The 19,879-nt window shown below is 44.7% G+C and overlaps 1 protein-coding gene across 2 annotated transcripts in view; it reads left to right on the top strand.

Annotated features, from left to right (window-relative positions):
- Positions 1-18,235, top strand: part of LOC111145178 (glycerol-3-phosphate acyltransferase, mitochondrial) — a 56,402-nt gene extending 38,167 nt beyond the window's left edge. Inside the window, exons 9-23 of one of the 2 annotated variants that reach the window (XM_022499889.1) lie at positions 1,462-1,561; positions 1,909-2,121; positions 4,027-4,140; positions 5,427-5,512; positions 6,247-6,362; positions 8,194-8,264; positions 9,308-9,572; positions 10,135-10,277; positions 11,674-11,751; positions 12,377-12,517; positions 12,678-12,681; positions 13,379-13,383; positions 13,742-13,931; positions 15,127-15,185; positions 15,859-18,235. In XM_022499889.1, the coding sequence (XP_022355597.1) occupies positions 1,462-1,561; positions 1,909-2,121; positions 4,027-4,140; positions 5,427-5,512; positions 6,247-6,362; positions 8,194-8,264; positions 9,308-9,572; positions 10,135-10,277; positions 11,674-11,751; positions 12,377-12,517; positions 12,678-12,681; positions 13,379-13,383; positions 13,742-13,931; positions 15,127-15,185; positions 15,859-15,975 (1,702 nt within the window). In that variant the 3' untranslated portion in view covers positions 15,976-18,235. The remainder of the gene's footprint in view (positions 1-1,461; positions 1,562-1,908; positions 2,122-4,026; positions 4,141-5,426; positions 5,513-6,246; positions 6,363-8,193; positions 8,265-9,307; positions 9,573-10,134; positions 10,278-11,673; positions 11,752-12,376; positions 12,518-12,677; positions 12,682-13,378; positions 13,384-13,741; positions 13,932-15,126; positions 15,186-15,858) is intronic. The other variant, XM_022499890.1, reaches the window with a different exon arrangement.
- The last annotated feature ends 1,644 nt before the right edge of the window (positions 18,236-19,879 follow it).

Below are 19,879 nucleotides of genomic sequence, written 5' to 3'. Positions count from 1 at the left end.
GTGCCGTGAAGTATGAGCCTCAGCCTCACAGTCCAAGGAGCTCCTTCCTAACCCACTGGCTCAGAGCTCTGCGGATACCTGGACTCACGGGGATGGCTGAAGGGAAGGCATTGGTTCGTGTCGTCAGCTGATACTTACCCTGCTGTGCTTCAGGCAAGAGTGAAAAGGTTACGTAGTCTTTGCCTTCAACTAGTTCGTAATCTGGGGACTATAGACAAACAGCTATAATGCAATGCAATACACCCCTATGGGGCAGACATGCTTCTCTAGGGACGAGAATAACTGTGTTTACTCTTGTGGGGGCCTCTTCCCAATCCTGGGGAAACTGGGAAGTTGCATTAGAAAGTCACCAGACAGTTGGTAGCAGGCATAGACTTAGAGCCAAGAGGACCATTCCTTTCGGGCTTTAGGGAGGTCCTGCCCCATAATATAATAGGTTGCCTTTCCTGTCATCAGAATGACTCCTGTACTCATTCCCTCCAGGTTCTCAGCTTACAAGTGCTTCTGGAGGGATCACTTCGAAATGGATGTTAAAAATCGATAAGTTCTCATAACCCTTCCCTTTTCATGAGCTCTGTGCCAGTCGGTGCTTAGCTCATCCGTCCTTCAGATGCGACAGTTGATGACCTGGCCTGTTTGTTGGCAGCTGTCTTTTCAACCACTTTTCAGTTTCTGTGGAAGGTTCAGCTCATTCATTATGAACTTTTCTGTGGTTCTGCTCTCAGAGAGTGATAGAAGATACTGAAATTATATAGCGATATGATATTAATACCACTCTATGTGAAAAGCATAAGAGGAGGCTCTGAGTTTGGAAAGGTTGCCTTAAGTATTATAAAGTTTCATCTCAATATCAAAACCTGTCACTGTCATAGAAAGAACCATGGGATTGAAAAAAATCATCTTATCCCTGTGTACATGCACATTGAAGCACATTTTTGTTTCATGTTTTGGGGAAATGGTTATGCTTGGTTTTGGTTTGATAAAATTATCCTTGTCTCAGAGACACTGTCTAATGGTACTTTCTTGAGAAAACTTCCCCAAAGGACCTTTTGTAGCATCATATTCGTTTTGTAGTAAACGCGAAAGGCAGATTTCAGGATGTCTTACAATCAGTGTCCTGAGATCCTGGACCGTTTTAAAATTTAGCAGTTTTTCATCATCCTCTTAAAATCTGTAACCCCACCTTTGCAGGGTGATATATTGTACAGACTTCTTTCAGTTTGGAACAGACATTAGTAGAGCTTCAGTGCATGAGGTGATGTTCTAAAGGCTGATGAGTGATGCACATGATGGAAACATGTCAGTAACATGGAGAATGGAGAAATAGTGACATTTTCACTGTCAGCAACTCAAACAACACATGTGGTTTATATTCCTATGGCTTCTGTTTTGAAGTAACTTGGAATTTGAGTATTCTTACATTTTTCTTTATAAATAAATGATGCATTCTTCAATTTATAGTACCTTGATCCATAAGCTTGGGGGGTTTTTCATACGACGGAGGCTGGATGAAACACCAGATGGCCGGAAGGACATTCTCTACAGAGCTTTGCTCCATGGGGTATGTACGGTCTTTTGTCATCCTTAAAGCTGTTATAGTAGTTACCATAGTAGAAAGAAAAACAGACTTGACTGAGATTTAAAAAAGAAATAAACCTTATTGTCTATGTAATTATTGTTTGGGTAGGAAGTTGATGATTATTTCCTTTATCACCGAAACATAGTATTGGAGGAGCTGGCTTGTTATTATTCACGTTGAGTAAAATATTTTGTCAGTGGTGAAGTTAACAGGTTTTTGTTTAAGATTTAACTTTGCTGGGCTTATTCTAAGGAGGGAGGTCTTGCATTCCAGCTTATGCTAAGTTGGGCAGTCTCGAATTCATGGTTTACATTCTCCTTATACTCCAGCATATAGTTGAACTACTTCGACAGCAGCAGTTCTTGGAGATTTTTCTGGAAGGCACGCGCTCTAGGAGTGGAAAAACCTCCTGTGCTCGGGCAGGACTTTTGTCAGTCGTGGTAGATACTCTGTCTACTAATACCATCCCAGACATCTTGATAATACCTGTTGGAATCTCCTATGATCGTATTATTGAAGGTCACTACAATGGCGAACAGCTGGTAAGAGCACTCCCTTCCCAAACATCTTCTCCATTTTCAAGTTGTTTTGCTTTTAGAATTTGCTTTTGGAATCAACGAGGCAGTTTTAAGACAATTTAAAGCACTGTAGGAAGCATGGCAGAGTGGGTGTGGTGAGTAGCTTCTGTCTCTTGTGTCCATCTGATTGCTAGTGCTGATGTGGCGTTTTCCTGCACATCTTCTATATCCATTCATCTGTCGGTAGCTACGTGGGCTGCTTCCATACTTTGGCTGGTGTAAATAATGCTGCGGTAAACATGGGGTGCATGTAACCCTTTGAACTAGTGATTTTGCATTTTTGGGGTAAATATCCAGTAGTGTCATTATGGGATTGTAGGGTAGTTGTGTTTAATTTTTTGAGGAACCTCCGTGCTGTGTTCCACATTGGCTGCACTAGTTTGCATTCCCACTAGTGGTGCAAGAGGGGTCCTTTTCCTCCCCATCTTTGAAAGACTTGTTTCTTGTGTTTTTGATGCTAGACGTTCCGACAGGTGTGGTATCTCGTTGTAGTTTTGATTTGCATTTCCCTGATGACATGTCTGTGGGCATCTGTATGTCTTTTATGGAGAACTCTCTGTTCATGTCTTCTGCCCATTTTTAAAAAAAGATTTATTTATTAATTTATTTGAGAGTGAGAAGGTGCATGGAGGGGTTTGGGGAGGGAAAGAAGAAGAGGGAGAATCTCAAGCCGACTCTGCACTGAACATGGACACTGATGTGGGGCTTGATCTTATGACCCCAAGATCGTGACCTGATCCGAAACCAAGAATCGGATGCCTAACTGACTGTAGCACCCAGGGACCCCTGCCCATTTTTAATTGGATTATTTGGTTTTTTGGGGTTGAGTTGTTTAAGTTCTTTATGCTTTACATACTAACACTTTATTCTTTTTGTTGTGTATGTAGTTTGCAGATATCTTCTCCCATGCAGTAGGTTGTCTTTTAGCTTGGTTGAATGTTTCCTTTGCTATGCAGAAACTTTTTATTTTCATGTAGTCTTAATAGTTTATTTTTGCTTTTATTTCCCTTGTCTTGAGACATATCTAGAAAAATGTTGCTGTGCGGTGTCAGAGAAATTACTGCCTGTGCTCCCGTAAAGGACTTTTTATGGTTTCAGGTCTCATGTTTAGGTCTTTAATCCATTTTGAGTTTATTTTTGTGTATGGTGTAAGAAAGTGGTACAGTTTCACTCTTTTGCATATAGCTGTCCAGTTTTACCTTCACCATTTGTTGAAGAGAGTCTTTTTCCCATCGCACATTCTTGCCCCCTTTGTTGAAGAGTAATTGACCAAATAATTGTGGGTTTATTTCTGGACTTTCTGTTCCATTGATCTGTGTGTCTGTTTTTGTGCCAGTATCATAGTTTGCAGTGATTTTTTGTGAATGGCATAAACTGTGTACTAAGTGAATTAATGTAAAGTGTTCTGGTTTTCATTGACCAAACTGCCTCTTCCAATAAGAAGATGACATCTTTTAGCATTTTTGCACGCTAAACATTTTATGACAGGTCTCAGTCAATGAATATTTTTCTTCTTTATTTAGTGTTGTTCTTTATTTAGTGTTTTTCTTTACACAAACCTCCAGCTTCCATTAAAAAAATAAATGGCAGGTGCCTGGGTGGCTCAGTCAGTTAAGCATCTGGGTCTTGGTTTCGGCTCGGGTCATGATCTCAGTGTGGTGAAATTGAGCCCTGCGTCAGACTCTGCACTGGCTGGGGAGTCCGCTGGAGATTCTGTCTCCCTCCCTCCATGTGTCTTCCCCACACATGCTCTCTCTCTCTCTTTCTCAAATAAATAAATAAATAAATAAATAAATGCATTTTTTTGGATAACAGAATACCCGTTAGCTGTATTTCTTACCATGCTATTCTTTCAAAATTGGAATTTAGGGAAAACCTAAGAAGAATGAGAGCCTTTGGAGTGTAGCTAGAGGAGTTATCAGAATGTTACGAAAAAACTATGGATGTGTCAGAGTGGATTTTGCACAACCATTTTCCTTAAAGGTGAGTATCTGTTGGAAGGAAGCAGTGTTACAGCGTTGGCAAGCTCTGGTTGGAAGATGTGGGCTCTGTTCCTGCCTCTGCTGCCTCCTCTCTGTGTGACCTTGGTTTCTTCTCTGAAGACTATGTCAAGAATAGCATTTCCTAAATTTTCCTACCAAAGTATGCGTATTGACAAAGGATAGTATATGTTTGTCTTTGGGAGCAGCCAGGGTCAGCATTTGTTGCTGTCATTTCTTTTTTAGTTGATGAGAATTCTGCATATCGCTTTATGATGTATGTCGGTATTTTATATTATATTTTAAAATTCCCTTTAGGGAAAATTTTATAAAACTTACCCCTAAAATCTGGGTAACATTGACCGTCTAGGATGATGTTCTCCTGAGTGGAATCCACACGCACACATTCAAAGGGAGAGCGCCATTCTTGTGCAGAAGCCTGGCGCTGGGGGTTCCCTGAGGTCCTGGCGGTTTTGAATTCCGAAGATTTTCAAATTTGTGAAGGAGAAGGAGAAGGAGAAGGATGAGTAAGGGAATCGGGAGCCTGTGATAAGGAGCAGAGGTCCTACTTTTCCTTTTGTTCCATTCTTAGTTTTACTTCTAAGATCCTAACTGCCATGCTACGTGCTTTCTGGTCTTCCATGCTTTCCACTTTGAGGAGCCTCGTCATTTCTTACCACTTCATCTTTTTTAAAACTACCGCACAACTTCTCTATATTGTTATGATTTGCTTTTGGATTGAGGTTCTTTTGAATATTATGTGACCCTCAGGTCGTCAGAGTTCCTTTGAAAAGCATGGTTGTGTTGCTTCTTACTATATTGGGAATGTCAGATAATTTTGTGTAGATGTGAGAGAAGTTAAGTGTTTTCCTTTAACTTTTAAATAATTTTGTTTAAGGGATGCCTGACTGGCTCAGTTGGAAGAGCACGTGGCTCTTGATATTGGGGTTGTGAGTTCAAACCCCACGTTGGGTGTGGAGCCTGCTTAAAAAAGAAAAATTTTAAAACTTAAAAGAATTAAAAAAATACATAATTTTGCTTAAGCATCATTGTCTCATCTTTTGTATCATCATCAGTCCTTAGATTTCATGCTTGCCAAAATTCCGGGAGTCGTTTTGCACTTCTGAAGGTAGTTTAGGATGTAGAAAGTACTCCTGCTCTGTAGCATGGCTCATTTTATAAAGTGCTCCCTTTTTACTGTTTGAAGATTGAATTACATTTAATATACATAAGCAAAACAGGGAGAGTTAATGACTGTGTTGTGTTCCCCCTTCCTTCCACCCTCCCCAGGAGTATTTAGAAAGCCAAAGTCAGAAACCTGTGTCTGCTCCGCTCTCTCTGGAGCAAGCCTTGTTACCAGCTATAATTCCTTTAAGGTAAGATCTGTGGAAATTTTTTATACTAACTACACTGTCAGATACCTGTTATTTCTGGCATTGCGGAGAAAACTAGGTTAAGTTTATGAAGAGTGGGCTCCTTCTCATCTGCACTTCCTCACTTTGGGTAACTTTTCTCTTGGTCTGATAGAGGACAGTGAAGTGACAACATTTTCATATCAGTCTGGAGGTTTTTGATTATTTGCGTTATAACATCTTTTTGATTGTGTGAATCAGGAGTTCTTATTCGATTTATGCTTTTGGATGTTGGAACTAAATTCCTTCTGGTAGTAGCTTAGGTTATGCATATTGTACGTAAGTGTAGCATGTAAAAGAGTTTTCCCGTGTACGTTTCCCAGAACTCGAGTTAAATTGTAACTTAGAGAAATTAAGTATTAAGCCCCTCCCCTAATGAGTTCAGGTGCCACATTTTTAGAAATGTTTTAAAATGAGGTATCTTGGTTCATGCAGTTTTTTTGGCTGGTGGCTTTTTGGAGGTGATGTACCAGTAGATTATTTGGTCCTAACTCAATAAAATCTTTTGGTCAGGAGAGTGTATTAAATATGATAATGTATATCATGGAGGAAAATAATGCATTGAAATAATCTATTTGCGCTTTACATTCAGAATATGTAGTAATTGAAAGTATTTAAGACATTTATATCTTAGTTCTAGGTAGTTTGCTTCTAAAAGAATGTGGCTGTAGAGTCTAATTAAAAAAAAATCTTTGCAGACCCAGTGACGCTGCGGACAAAGAGGCAGACACATCCACGAACGAGTCCAGAAATGTAACAGATGAGCCCTTCCGAAGAAGACTGATTGCAAATCTAGCCGAGCACATCCTCTTCAGTGAGTACAGTACCAAACCCTTCAGTTCTGCAGCCCAGATCCAGCATGGTGCGGGGCACACAGCCTGGGTTTGGAATCTGCTGGAGTTCGCTTCTGCTGCTTCTCCTCCTACGATGCAGGGGCGATGGGAGGGTGTTAGAGGGTGATGCCGGCGGGGTGGGAGTTTGAAGTAAGCAATTGAAACATCGCTCGCGGTGCCTGAGAACTCAGAGCCACTCGTAGGGTCAGTCTTAGGCTTTTTAAGAAAATAGTCCTGTCAGAATGATTTATTGCCTCTGCTGTTCATGAATTTGTCTCTTTGAATTAATGAGTGGTGCGGCATCTAGGTTTATAGTTGTGTGTCCGTTTTCCTGCTGACCCCACGATTGTTTTTATCCAGCACATATCGAGGGGCTGTTCTGTATGTGTAAAGCTTCGTTTCAGTCGTGGGGACTCCCCAGGGAAGAGCTGGCAGTTCCACCTGAGCCCACGCTCGTCTGGGTGGCGTAGCTGGGCACAGGGAATCCAAGCGCAAGTGAGCCAGAGCAGAGTGAGCTGTGCGCAGAATTAGCTTTCTCTGAGCCCCAAATGCCAACACGTGTCATGTCGTAGAATCTGCTTCAAAATCGCGTGGCAGTGGCTGGCACCTTGGTGCACAGCCCAGGTGGGCTGTCCTTGCCGTCGCCTGTGCCTCACTCCCAGGCTGGCCAAACTCTCCGCACTTGCTGGCGACTCCATCATGGGGACATCTCACCTCCTCTGGCTCCCGCCCCTCCAGCTGCTCCTGCTCCCGCTTCACGGGAGGTCGGGGTGTTCTTCCTTAAAAGCACCTCTGTTTGTTTCTCTCTACCCAGGTAACAGGAATGTGGCTGTCTGGTCTCTAGAAGTATTTTTTTATGGTTTTTGTGTTGCACTGTTTTCCATTTATAACACAAACATTCATTCATGTTTTTAAAAAACTATAAGTATTCTTCTTAATGGCTATGAATATGGTACTTGGTACTGTTTTTCATTTTTTTAAACACTGGAGACAATACTCAATGTGAGTGAAATATTCATGAATTCATTGTCATCTCAGAAAATTCACACATGGTGTGTTTATTTCAGATTATTCCTTAGATGTTCTCGTATTTGATTTATATGATTATAATTTCTACAAATTCTGAGTATTGGGTTATGGACTACAGTACTTCTCAAATACGTCCTCTCTCCTCCATACCTCCAGCCTGGTCATTTCCTCCTCAGCCCAGTGAACGACACAGCATTTTCATCTTACCAATGAGGAAGCTGCGGCATGGGGGTTGAAGTCTTTTCCCCCAAGTTATGAAATTAGGCCACGTAGAAATCAGATTTGAGCCCACATTTTCTGCCTTCAGATCGGCTAGCCCTTCTCCCACTGTGCCTCTGTCCTCGGGTGACGGGGACTCTACCCACAGGAGAGAGCAGTCGGGGTAAAGCCAGAGCCTGGAGCCAGGAGTGAGCCCAGAAACATGGAACTGGGAGAAGTGGGAGACCCCGTAGAACTGCCAGAACAGGCTTCTATGTTGGGTCTTGGTATTTCCAGGAAAGTGTCTGTTGGCCATTGAGTGACTAAATTCCACTGGCCTGTTTGGAAAGTGGAGCGTCTTAGGCTGGATACTGGTACACGATGCTGATGATCTCTAATGAGGATCTGTTGGCCAGAACGTGGGATACTGTTGTTGTTTCCCTTCCGTAAATTCTAGTTACAGGAAATGTGGTAGAAGTAGAGGTGTTTATAGTTGTAAATACTCCCATTTCAGATTTAGGTACTTTTGGAGACTTTCCACTGTGTTAAAAAAAGGGAACCTAAAGTTCTGTGCTTGCCTTCCAGCTGCTAGCAAGTCCTGTGCCATTATGTCCACACACATCGTGGCCTGTCTGCTCCTCTACAGACACCGGCAGGTACGTCTGCCGTGTCCCTGCGGTCATGGGGGAAGTGTGCGAACGCCGTGTCAGCCGGTCAGCTACTTGGTCACAAACGGACATGGTCCTGTCCTGACTTCTGCTTTAGAGATAAGCAGTAAAGGAAGCCAAGCACCCTGCCCACGGGGGCTTACAGATCTGATGGAGGAATCTACGTGAAAAAAACTCCAAGACTGCGTCACATAGACAACAGTAGGACATTCTTGGAGTCCTACAGTTCACGTAAATAAGGCCTATTGCGTTGATGTGCAGTAAGAGTCTGACAGCTGATCACAGCTCTTGGACTTGTATTTCGGGCCATATTCCCTTCATGAACTTGACTAAGTACTGGGATGGAAAAGACTGTATCTGTGCCATCCACAGTCATGTTCTCAGTAACAAACGTAGTGTCTACGTGTGTGTATACACACGTATGCATACATATACATACATGTTACATGTGCGCACGTATATTACATATATGTGTAGGCATGATGTGAGTAGTTGTCAGATAAATATTTAAAATGAGGGAAATTGGGGCACCTGGGTGGCTCAGTCAGTTAAGTGTCTGCTTTAGGCTCAGGTCATGATCTCAGGGTCCTGGGGTCAAGCCCCACATCAGGCTCCTTGCTCAGCAGGGAGCCTACTTCTCCCTTTCCCTGCTTGTGCCCTCTCTCTCTCTCTCTCTCTCTCTCTCTCAAATAAAATCATTAAAAAATATATAAAATGAGGGGAATTACTGCTAAAACATAAGCATTTCTAACTTTTAGATGGCTTCTTCTGCCCTGTGTAATCTTAGATGCTCCTGTCACATGTTGTGACCAAAGCATTCTTTGGACATGAATATCTTGACTTTCTGAGGACCAGCTTTTCACCAGTTTTCTGACATCCTGTGCCCTAATACTCTGGCCTTTTTACTCTCTGTGCCAAAAGCAGGGTTCCTGGAAAGCCACGGCAGGAAATAAAATCCTCGGAATGGCTTCTGGGCCTCTTGGGAGGCAGGTTTTCCACTGTCATGAGACCATTTCTGTCTGTTTCTCTAGGGCATTGATCTCTCCACATTGGTGGAGGACTTCTTTGTGATAAAGGAGGAAGTCCTGGCTCGTGATTTTGACTTGGGCTTCTCAGGGAACTCAGAAGATGTCGTCATGCACGCCATACAGCTGCTGGGAAATTGTGTCACCATCACCCACACCAGCAGGAACGATGAATTTTTTATTACCCCCAGCACAACTATCCCGTCAGTCTTTGAACTCAACTTCTACAGCAATGGCGTGCTCCACGTCTTCATCATGGAGGCCATCATAGGTATGGCCTGCCCTGCAGCAGCTTCACGGGAGGGAGAAGGGCCTAAGCACATGGTAGTGTCTGTTGACTGCGATGATAGCCCCTTGTTGGAAGGGGATGTGTTGCTGTAGTTTTCTTTTTCAAATGCAAGTGTAATCTGCTGTATCAATCTAGCTTATTTTTTACACTTACTCATCAAGGAGTGGTTACTGAATTACTGTTGGCCTAGTATTACACTTAGTCCGAGGAGGGGAGGGAAGGTGTTTGGCTGTCAGGAGCTGGGAGTCTGAGGGAGACGAGAAAGCGTGCATGGCAGTGAAGTGAGTGTAGGGGGTGAAGAGGGAACAGGGGAGGCAGAGCGGGCGGGACCGAAGCCTCTGAGGAAGGGGTTAGAGAGAGCTGGGATCACATGGAATCCTGAGGATTGAATCCTGAAGGGATGTACTGACATTTTTCTCCAGTGAATGCAGATAATTCTCTTTGATGTATTCACGATCTATTCAGGTAATCCACGTTTTCTGAGCCAGCTGAAGTTCTCTTGGAGGAAAGGCTGTGGGCTTCACTGATGCTTTTCTCTCCTTAGCCTGCAGCCTTTACGCCGTTCTGAACAAGAGGGGCTCAGGGGGGCCTGCGGGGCCGTCCCCCAGCTTGATCAGCCAGGAGCAGCTGGTGCGGAAGGCCGCTAGCCTGTGCTACCTCCTCTCTAACGAAGGCACCATATCACTCGTAAGTGAAGCCTCCTTCACTTACGAAGGAGTGTGACCTGTTGTCTTTTTCTTGAGAATTTTTACAAAATTTTCATGAAAACATAAGCCACCTGTGTTTTTCTCTCAGACAGCGTTTGGTCTGTTACTGAGGCTGTACCTTCTATTCCTGAGTCTCAGTGACTCTTGGGCCAATATCTTGTTTGCTGTCTTTGTTTGCCGCTGGGGTCACTGCTCCAGTGAACCCTTCATGTGGTTGTGAGGCGTGACAGGACGGATTGCTCAACATTCTCCAGAGTCAGATCCAAAGTTACTGCGCTCTTTCTGTACGGAAGGCACTGGGTCAGAGGCCTGTAAATAGTTAACATGCCCAGAAGATAGGAGCCAGAAAACAGTCTTAAAAATCATCTGTTCAACCCCTTGTCACTTTACAAATGGGAAAACTAAGGCCCAGCAGGACCGATGAGCATTTATTTGTATTCAAGCACTTTTAGACATTCATAATGAGGCATACGTATTAAGCAATAGATTCTTTTCCCTCAAAATCATCAACAAATAGTATTCATATTCTACTTAAAATGTAATACTCTCTCCCACTTATTTGAATGTGTCCGGGGACATTCAGTTGTTTTGTTGTCATGATTGTTTTGTGAGGATGGCCCTCCACAGCGTTCTTTGCATGTGGTATATTGTCGCCCTGCTGGGGAATCTGTTTTGCATGAGCCTTGAGGGACAGGGCGGGATGGGGTGGGTGGATGCAGCTCCCAAGATTGACCTTGTCCTTTCCCTGGGTCATTTTTGAGTTATTTGAATATTTGTTCCCTCCTTCACCACCGCTACACACAGTGTTTATGGTAAGGCAGCATTTGCAGAGAAACTGTCTTGCGGAGGAAGAGAAGTCAGCGGCAGCAGGGCCCAGTGAGCGGTCCTTCTGAGGACTTGCCCCCAGCGGGGGAGACTTAGCTCGGGGCGCCCATGCAGGTGGAGCCACGTTGGGCGCTCTGCCAGACACAGAATGAGGGCTCTTCTTGGGCATTGCCCTTGACCATGCATTCATCAAGAGGGTGGGCCTTGGGAATCTTAGGACTTAACCAGTCGAACGAGGTAGCTGATATGGAAGCATTTGGCAGTTACCTTGTACAGCAGTTTTCTGTCTATAAAAAGGTCTGTGATGGGGTGCTTGGGTGGCTCAGTCCATTAAGCATCTGCCTTTGGCTCAGGTCATGATCCCAGGGTCCTGGGATTGAGCCCTGTGTCGGGCTCCCTGCTCAGCAGGGAGCCTGCTTCTCCATCTCTCTCTGCCCCTCCCTGTGCCCACTTGTGCTTTCTTTCTCTCTCAAATAAACAAAATCTTAAAATAAGTAAATAGATAAATAAAAGGTCAGTGACATTTTTATTTAAATGCCTTTTCTTCCCAGCCCTGCCAGACATTTCACCAAATTTGCCATGAAACAGTAGGAAGGTTTATCCAGTATGGCATTCTCATAGTGGCAGAGGTAAGAGGACTGGCTTTCCTTCATTTGCCTTTATTTGGTTTGCTCTTCCTTATCTTTTCTACCAATTATTTTAACCAGTGTTACAACCGATTATTTTAGCCAATAATTACATTTGGTATGTAGTCAAGTCCACATGAAGAGAAAAGAAAAGTAAGAATAGGGAGAGTAAACACCTTTGGGGATTATTTTCAGTATTTTGGTTACTTTTGTGTAACTGGTATTGTCTAGAACATATCTTAACTCTGTGACACCTGAAAGTTTTCATTCCAAGAGATGTTTTACATATCCGTGTGCTTGTAGCTTGTATACACACAGTTTTCTCTTTTGAGATTATAATTTTTATCGATTTAGTGTAGTAAGTATGGCCTGGGGAAGTAGATATCGGCTTACAGGGCATCTTTATTTGCCCTGTCTGGTAGCTCCCCTCGCTACCTCTTCCTTTCCTCCTTTCCTTCCCCACTGTCTCTCGAGTGACTCTGAGTTTGGAGGCAGAGGTGGGTTGACACCGTGAATGGCTAACAGAGAGTAGGGAGGCAGGGTGAGGGTCTTCTGGCCTGACGTCAGCCTCGCGAATGTTCGTGTGCCCGCACATGTTTATTTCCTGTTCGCCATCTCTTTGGCATAGCAAGATGACCAGGAAGACATTAGTCCTGGTCTTGCCGAGCAGCAGTGGGACAAGAAGCTTCCTGAGCCCTTGTCTTGGAGAAGCGACGAAGAAGACGAAGACAGTGATTTTGGTGAGGAGCAGCGAGATTGCTACCTGAAGGTACTTCGGTGAAGGGCTCTGGTGGGCGTTGCAGGGAGGAGTCGAGGTTTTTGTTGTCCCTAGTTGACGAGGTTCTTAGAAACTGAGCCTCTGCCGACTTATTCACATTTCTGGCCCCTACGAACCGACTGGGTTAATAATAAAGACACTCATGTTTGAGGTGAGTGAGTACCCCCGTTGCTCAGTATGGGTGCAGGTAATGGAAAAGGACACGGAAGTGCAAATTCAGGAAGGTGAACCTCATGAGAGACCCTTCCCGACCCTCTCATCGCCATCCCAGGGTGCAAACCTGTTTGCCTACACCTACGCTCCCTCCCGAAGAGGCAGGACTGTGTTCAGTCCTCACTGAGCCCAAGGAGCAGCTGCGGGGGAAGAGGGGAGAAGGAGAAGAAGGGGAAGGAGAGGGATCCCTCCCTCCCTCAGCGGCCACAGCCCATGGCTCTTTCCGAGTCCTGCTCGGTCTTGCCGGCCCTCCCCAGATGGCATACATTGAACCATTTGCCTTCAGTTAAAACAAATCCCATCACAGGAGAAACTTTAGGTTTTTTATAAGATGGATTGTCCTTGATTTGTCATTTTACAAGTTAATAATGACTCATTTTTTCTGAATACCTTAAGTGGATTACTCTGTAACACCCCTGATTTACACACACACACACACACACACACTCAGGAGGTGTCACTTCTGGAGCGTCCACCTGGCCTTTTTGGGTATGACCAGCTGTGAGTTGGGGCAGTTGCCTTGCGGCCGTTCCGCAGAGGGGCTGATCCGAGCGTGCCTGTTTTGGGTGGGGGCAGTGAGAGCCCCCTCTGCCACCCGGCACCCCGTCACACCCCACTGTGCCAGGAAGTGAGCCAAAGGCCAGGTGGGGTGACAGCAAGTGAGTGCTGGGGAAGACTGAGGTGACCTTGGTGGTCTTGCCATGTGTCTTCTTTCACACTCGAGTGAAACCTGGGAGGGTCCGGCCTGGGGACCCGCTGTGTTCAGTGATGACAATGTGTCATTCAGGTGTGCCGGTTTCTTCCGGGCAGCCGTTCAGTGACTGCAAACCTCAAGCACTGTCGAAAACTGACTCCCATAAAGAACCCGTTGCACAGCCAGGGGCCTTTCCAGCAGAGGGTCTGTGGCCGCGGAGCGGTGGGCTGCTCCGTGCGGAAGGTGCTGCGTCAGCGGGCTTGTTCTCTCCTTCTCTGTGACCTTGTGCCCCGGCCTTGCGCCCTCAGGTGAGCCAGTCCAAGGAGCACCAGCAGTTCATCACCTTCTTGCAGAGGCTCCTCGGGCCCTTGCTGGAGGCCTACAGCTCCGCTGCCATCTTCATCCACAACTTCAGTGGTCCGGTCCCTGAGCCCGAGTACCTGCAGAGGCTGCACAAGTACCTGGTGGCCAGGACGGAGAGGCGCGTCGCCGTGTATGGTAGGCCTGTCCCCGCTCCGGCCCCTTGTAAGAGCTGAGCCTTTCTGGATGACGGGAATCTGCTTGTGTAGGCCACTGGGAAAAAGTGCAAAATTAGCCCAACCGCCAACTTTGTAGGCTCCCGTTCTTGTCTGTTTCAGGATGTTCTAGAAGCGGAACGAAGCAGTTCTATACTCTTGGGTGTGGCTTTTTTCACTTAACATGATAAGTGGAGTCCTGCGTGTTTGTGCGTGTGCATGTGTGTGTACTCCTGTTGCTTTAGAGTGTTCCCCCATATCACTGTTTACGGCATCCGACGTGTGACCCTTGTTGACGGCTGGGGGGTCAGGGTGCCGGCACTCGAGAGCCGCAGTGGCTGGTGCAGCCGTGAACGTGCTTGAACGCGCCGGCACGACCCTGTGCCCTCTTTGCGCTGGGCCGTGTGTAGAAGTAGCAGGCCTGTGAGCGCCTGCGTGGGCCCGCGGGGGGCTCCTGGGGGGGGGTGCCATTCTGCACCCCGGCAGCGGCGTGTTTCCAGGGCTCCGTGTCCGGCTCATGCTCGGTCGTGTCTGCGTGATGAGAGGTGCGACCGGGGTGGGAGCAGTGTTTCTCTGCAGTGATGGCTTAGGACTGAAACTGCTTGGAATCAAGACATTTTAGAGCCAGAAGGGATCTCGAGATAATTTCTCTCTAGACATCTCTCCATACCCATATAGACCCCTGGAGTTCTGGATTTCTCTCTAGATAGCTGTCGTAGCTCCCACAGCTAGTGAATGGGCACACCCGGCTGCAGGGGCTCTTTTCTCTGCCCTCTAGGTTTGTGCTCTCTCCAGCTCCGCTGGTTAAGGTCTCCTCCGTGTTTCACTGTGCAGCCGAACAGAATTTCTACCCACGGTCTTGTTCGCTTCTCTCAAAAACCGTTCAAGACGGGTGTTATAGGGGTTTCTCCTTCTCTTCCTTTCTCTCATTTCCTCCCTCCTTCTCTCTCTCTTTTCTTCTTGCTCTTTTGGTCTTAAAAGATGACAGAATAAGTTTAAAGAAACAGTGGATCCTTTGAGACCTCCCAGCATGCCAGTGATAGGGGCGGCACTGGACCCCAGTCTGCTGACTGGCTCAGATCCTCTCCAGGGCCTCCCACACTTTCTTACTGTGGGTGCTGGGGGTTTCATGTTTGCCGGGCCCCAGCTTTTCACAAGGTCTTATCCTTCCTCTGCAGCCGAGAGTGCCACTTACTGCCTTGTGAAGAACGCTGTGAAAATGTTTAAGGATATCGGGGTGAGTTCCCGCTGCTTATGGTAGGAAGGCACATGTTAACGTCTCTTTCTGCTCAGACCTGGTCTGTTTGAGCCACCTGCATTTGGGTGGGCTCTGAAAAAGCAGTTTCTGCTGGACTGATCATGACCACATTTCTGGGGATTGGGAGGGGGACAGGCTTATAGAAAGTGGGACACACCAGTACAGATTTATTTGAATGTTCCAGAATTTTCCTGGTTTTCACCTTCATCCCTAAGCTGTTTACATATAACAAGTGGCAGTCCATTTCAACATGCTACTACAATTTTCGGCAGGGATGTTAGTTACGTCATAGGATTTTCAGTTACTGTGTTTCTACCGGTATTGCTGGAAGTTTCCTCTGCTGTACTGTACTCCTTGTGTCATACATGACAGGAGTTCCGTGGAGGTACTCATGGCCTTTGTGAGGAACTCTTTGTGACTGAATTCTAACACAGATTTTAAAGTATAGTATGCTGATTGGACTCTATCCAAAAGAAACCCATCGCACCTGCCTCCATAACCCTCCTCATGAACCCCCACACGTCCATTTATTTAAAACCAGGATACAGTGTTAGGTGCCTTGACTGCTTTTTGGGTCTAGAACAAAGGTCAGGGTTGGTGACAGAAATATCTTCTTGTTTTGATTTGTCTTTAATTTCAACTTTCTCTCTAGGTTTTCAAAGAGACCAAACAAAAGAGAGTGTCCATTTTAGAACTCAGCAGCACGTTTCTACCTCAGTGCAACCGGCAAAAACTCCTAGAGTACATTCTGAGTTTCGTGGTGCTGTAGGTTAGTCCTGGCACCTCTGGCAAGTGGAGGGTATCAGACGAGTCCCTCGCAGGCTCCAGCCTCTGGCTCAAGAGCTGAAGGTGCCGACATGTGGACAGGCCTGCCCTGTCCTGCTGTGACGTGCTGGAAGACAAGTGCCTTCCCCTCCGCGGGGCTGTGCTTACCCCCTCCTCCCGAGATGACACAGCAGCCTCCGTGGGACGCTTGGGGGCCCCCAGCCTCCGCTTGCAACTCATCGTCAGTAGGTGACGCAACGAAATCTCAAAAAATTATTTTGGAATTTATTAAAGATTTCCCTTTTAAGTATCACCGTTAAGGACTAAATTACTGTGATGGGCACAAAAATGTAGATTCATTCTAGAACCGAATCTTACATAGTATACTTAATACTGTCGGATAATTTGTCGATACATTTTCTGATTAATGGTTAATGCTTCCTTGAAACATAATTGAGTCATCCATTCACTGGTTTTCTTTTTTTTTTTTTTTCGGTTTTATCTTCATCAATAGTAGCTAATTTTAAAGGGGACACCTTTCATCCAAAGTGCTTTACAAATGAATGGGCTGATCTAGATCACACCCAGGTATCACTGTGCTGTCCTTCGCAGTCAGATTTAGAAAGCGTTTGACAAGCTACATGAAAACACAATATTAGTTTAGGTCAGAAATAGAGCTAATGTGATCAAACAGTTCACATCAGGAGGTAGATTTGGCTGGCAGAGTTCAAGGTAAACTTGGCCAGAACACTGACTTTGAACTTTTTGCTCATATAAAAAAGTGCCATGAGTTTTAAATGACCAGCAAGTATTTAGGAATGACACCTGTTTTATGTCCATACCCCTTCCCACCCCCCAGGTGGCACCTGCCTCTCCTGGGTACAGCTGTTTCTTGGAGATTCTCCAACCAAACAGCAACTGTCCTAACTTGACTAGCCTGATAGACTGTGCGAGCGGAAAGTGCTGTGGCTCGAGGCTGCTGACCCCGGGCTCTCATGTACTGTGTATAGGTTGTGCACTACACCCAGTCCGCGTGACTGGTGCCCACTCAAGTTGTGTGGTGCGCAACCTGTGCCACGTGTGTGGTAGCCCAATTGACTGCTCCGTGGTTGGAGGCAGTTACAAATTTTTAGCTGTGAGGGAAAACCATGTTTTTTTAAAAAATGTGTATGGTTATATGCCTAAACCCTAATGCCACATGGTGGCAAATTATGATGAAAAATTGTCTGTTCATAATGGGTAGGTGCCTTCGTAGGAGCAGGGAGCATTACTGTCCATTGTGGTAACTGTGGTGATTTCATAAAGATCATGTGATATTAAAACATTTTCTGACAGCTTACTGTTTCTTCTCTCCAATGGTATTACGGAATTAGGAATTTTTCCTGGTGAATATTGCATATAGTCTTTGATTTGGAAGTACTGAGAATTAAGTTTGTACTTTCAGAAGCTTGGACTTGAAACACTAATGGCGTCTCATGAATATCCCATGTGTGTTGGGAGAAGGAAGGGGACTGACCGGTACTTCACATCGTATGAAAGATCTCGTCTGAAACTCATAGCAATAATGCTGTGCTGTCGTGAGCTTTTTCCAGTCTTCTCAGATTCTGTGTTTAAAATCTATTTGTTCTTTGTAGGAATTCATGTGCCCTTAGCCATTGTCAGTGTTGTTGCGGCTCTGGTGTGGAGCAGGGTCCCCGCCTGGTAGTGCTCTGTTGTACTAATGGGGACGGAGGAACACTTCTTCTGTTGGCTGGAGCCGTGCATGTGGGGGACCCCCAGGGAGACTTACTTATTCCCACGGTATTCTTTTTCTGGACGGCAGTCACTGCACTAGTCTCTCTCATTCTCCCTCTAAATTATAGATCAAGGATTGCTCAAGCTCTCTCTGAGTTACCTGGGAAGTCAAGGCTGGGACTGATTTCGCGTGGACTCTACTGCCTGGCCTGTGACTTCTGCTAAGGGCTGCTGTGCTAGCCTGAGCAGGGAACAATGGCTTCTCTGGCTTCATTTTTCTTTTCAGTTGGTTTGTTTCTAGAAATGTAATCAGATGCTTTGGAGAATGCAATATATGATTTGCTAGCTCTCTCGCAACTTAACTCACTGTGAGAATAAATATGCATGCTTTTTGTAATTAACTGGTGCTTTGAAAACCTTTTTTAAGGAAGAAAAAATCTCAACCAAAGTTATGCTCATCCCGACAAGCTGACCCTGAGTTAATTTTAGCACAACTCATTCTTCAGTGCCTCATTACTGAAAAAAAAAAACATACATCATCACAGTAAGGCTTCCAGATAGCACTGTTTTGCTTAAAGATTTATTCTCACTGTTTTCCAAAAGCGAATGGCTTCCATGTAAGATTATACAAACTAGGTGCTTGTAAATAATTTATTACAGTTTACTCTACTGCATTTCTCTAAAACTGAAATGCATGCCCTCCAGGGGAAGACTGTGAGTCAAATTAAAACAACAAAAAAAACAAAATCCAATAATAAGCAATATGAATCTGCACGCTTTCCAACTGAGGATGTCCTAAGTGATATCAGAAAAGAGGAAGGATTTTTTTGTCCCCTTAAATTTCAAGAAAAGCAAAGGGAAGGAACTTGTGTGAGACGTGTAGAACTCGTAGCACAGAACTAGTAACTCCTTAGTCTGCCTTCTCAGATCTGTTCAGTCTCTCGAAGTCATGAGGATAAGTAGAGAAAATACATCAGGGATTTCCATGAATGTAAACTCAGATTATGGAACTTCCAGGCACCTGAAGGGGAAAAGCATTTCCCATGGTTCTCCATGTAATCTGAGTGCTCTGTGAGATGTTCGTTGGTGTTTCGTGGAGGTGTTGCTGGTAAAATAAATGTGTACATGGATCCCCTTGTTTTAGAAACTCACAGTGCACTCTAGCACGGCGTGGGCTCAGGCTGTGCTGGTCCCAGGCCTGTTCAATGCAGCATTTCCAAACTGTTGGGATGCCAGGACCTCTTTCCCCCTTGGCATCCCTATGAACCTCTCACTAGTGTGCCATGGAAAACAATTTGGGAAACACTATGTTAGGTAGTTCTCTAAGGGGACAAACCAATGCAGAATGCTAGGGAGGCAGAATTTGCATGCATTTTGTACAATCACCTATTAGAGTTAGTTGGATGTATGTTCTCCCCCTGGAGACGATAAGCACAGAAAACTCTAATATAGGCGGTCAGGTCTCTTTCCGTTGATGGAGAGATCAGCCGTCCATGATCCTGGGTTTTTCCCTGAAAGTAATAAAGTTAACATAAGGATTAATTGGGGTAAATAATTAAGATTTTAATTCAGATCTAGAAGAAAATATTGCACAACTGAATGCAGATTTTTATCCATAGATAGTTCTAGTGTTTAGATATGATTAAGACCTATCATTGAAGTTTATAAGACTTAATTTGGATGTAATCTGTTTTTTAAAATGCTCTTTTTAGGAACTTGAGACTTGGCATCTGGTGTTCTAGTTTAATACAAACTAATGATTGCATTTGAAAGAATTTTGACTTTATTTCTAAACATCTAGAGCTCTGAAATGCCTTGATGGAAGGTTATTTTCCTGTTGTACAAAGAAATGTTAAATTGTTGTAAAAAGAATTACTATAAAGTACTGTGAAAGAATACTGCGTGATTTTGTGAGCGAAACTTATTTGGAAACGTTGTTTGATTTTTATGCCTGTTAATGTATTGTAAGAAGCACAGAAGTGTAGTTTTGTTTTAATAAACCCAAAAATGAGTATATTCTTGATGTCTTGCATTTGTAATTAAAAGTTCCCAACATAATTCATTAGATAAACAATTGTTCCTGTTTGATTTTACATAAAACTTCATTAAAATGCTTATAGGAGATAATCTTACATAAATGTATGAGCCTGCCGTGCATGGTGTTATTACTGATC

Source organism: Enhydra lutris, unplaced genomic scaffold, assembly GCF_002288905.1.
Source record: "Enhydra lutris kenyoni isolate GAN:26980312 unplaced genomic scaffold, ASM228890v2 scaffoldscaffold12, whole genome shotgun sequence".
Taxonomy (NCBI): Eukaryota; Metazoa; Chordata; class Mammalia; order Carnivora; family Mustelidae; genus Enhydra; species Enhydra lutris.
The sequence above is the reverse complement of the archived record's forward strand: the minus strand, read 5'-3'. Positions and strand labels throughout refer to the sequence as shown.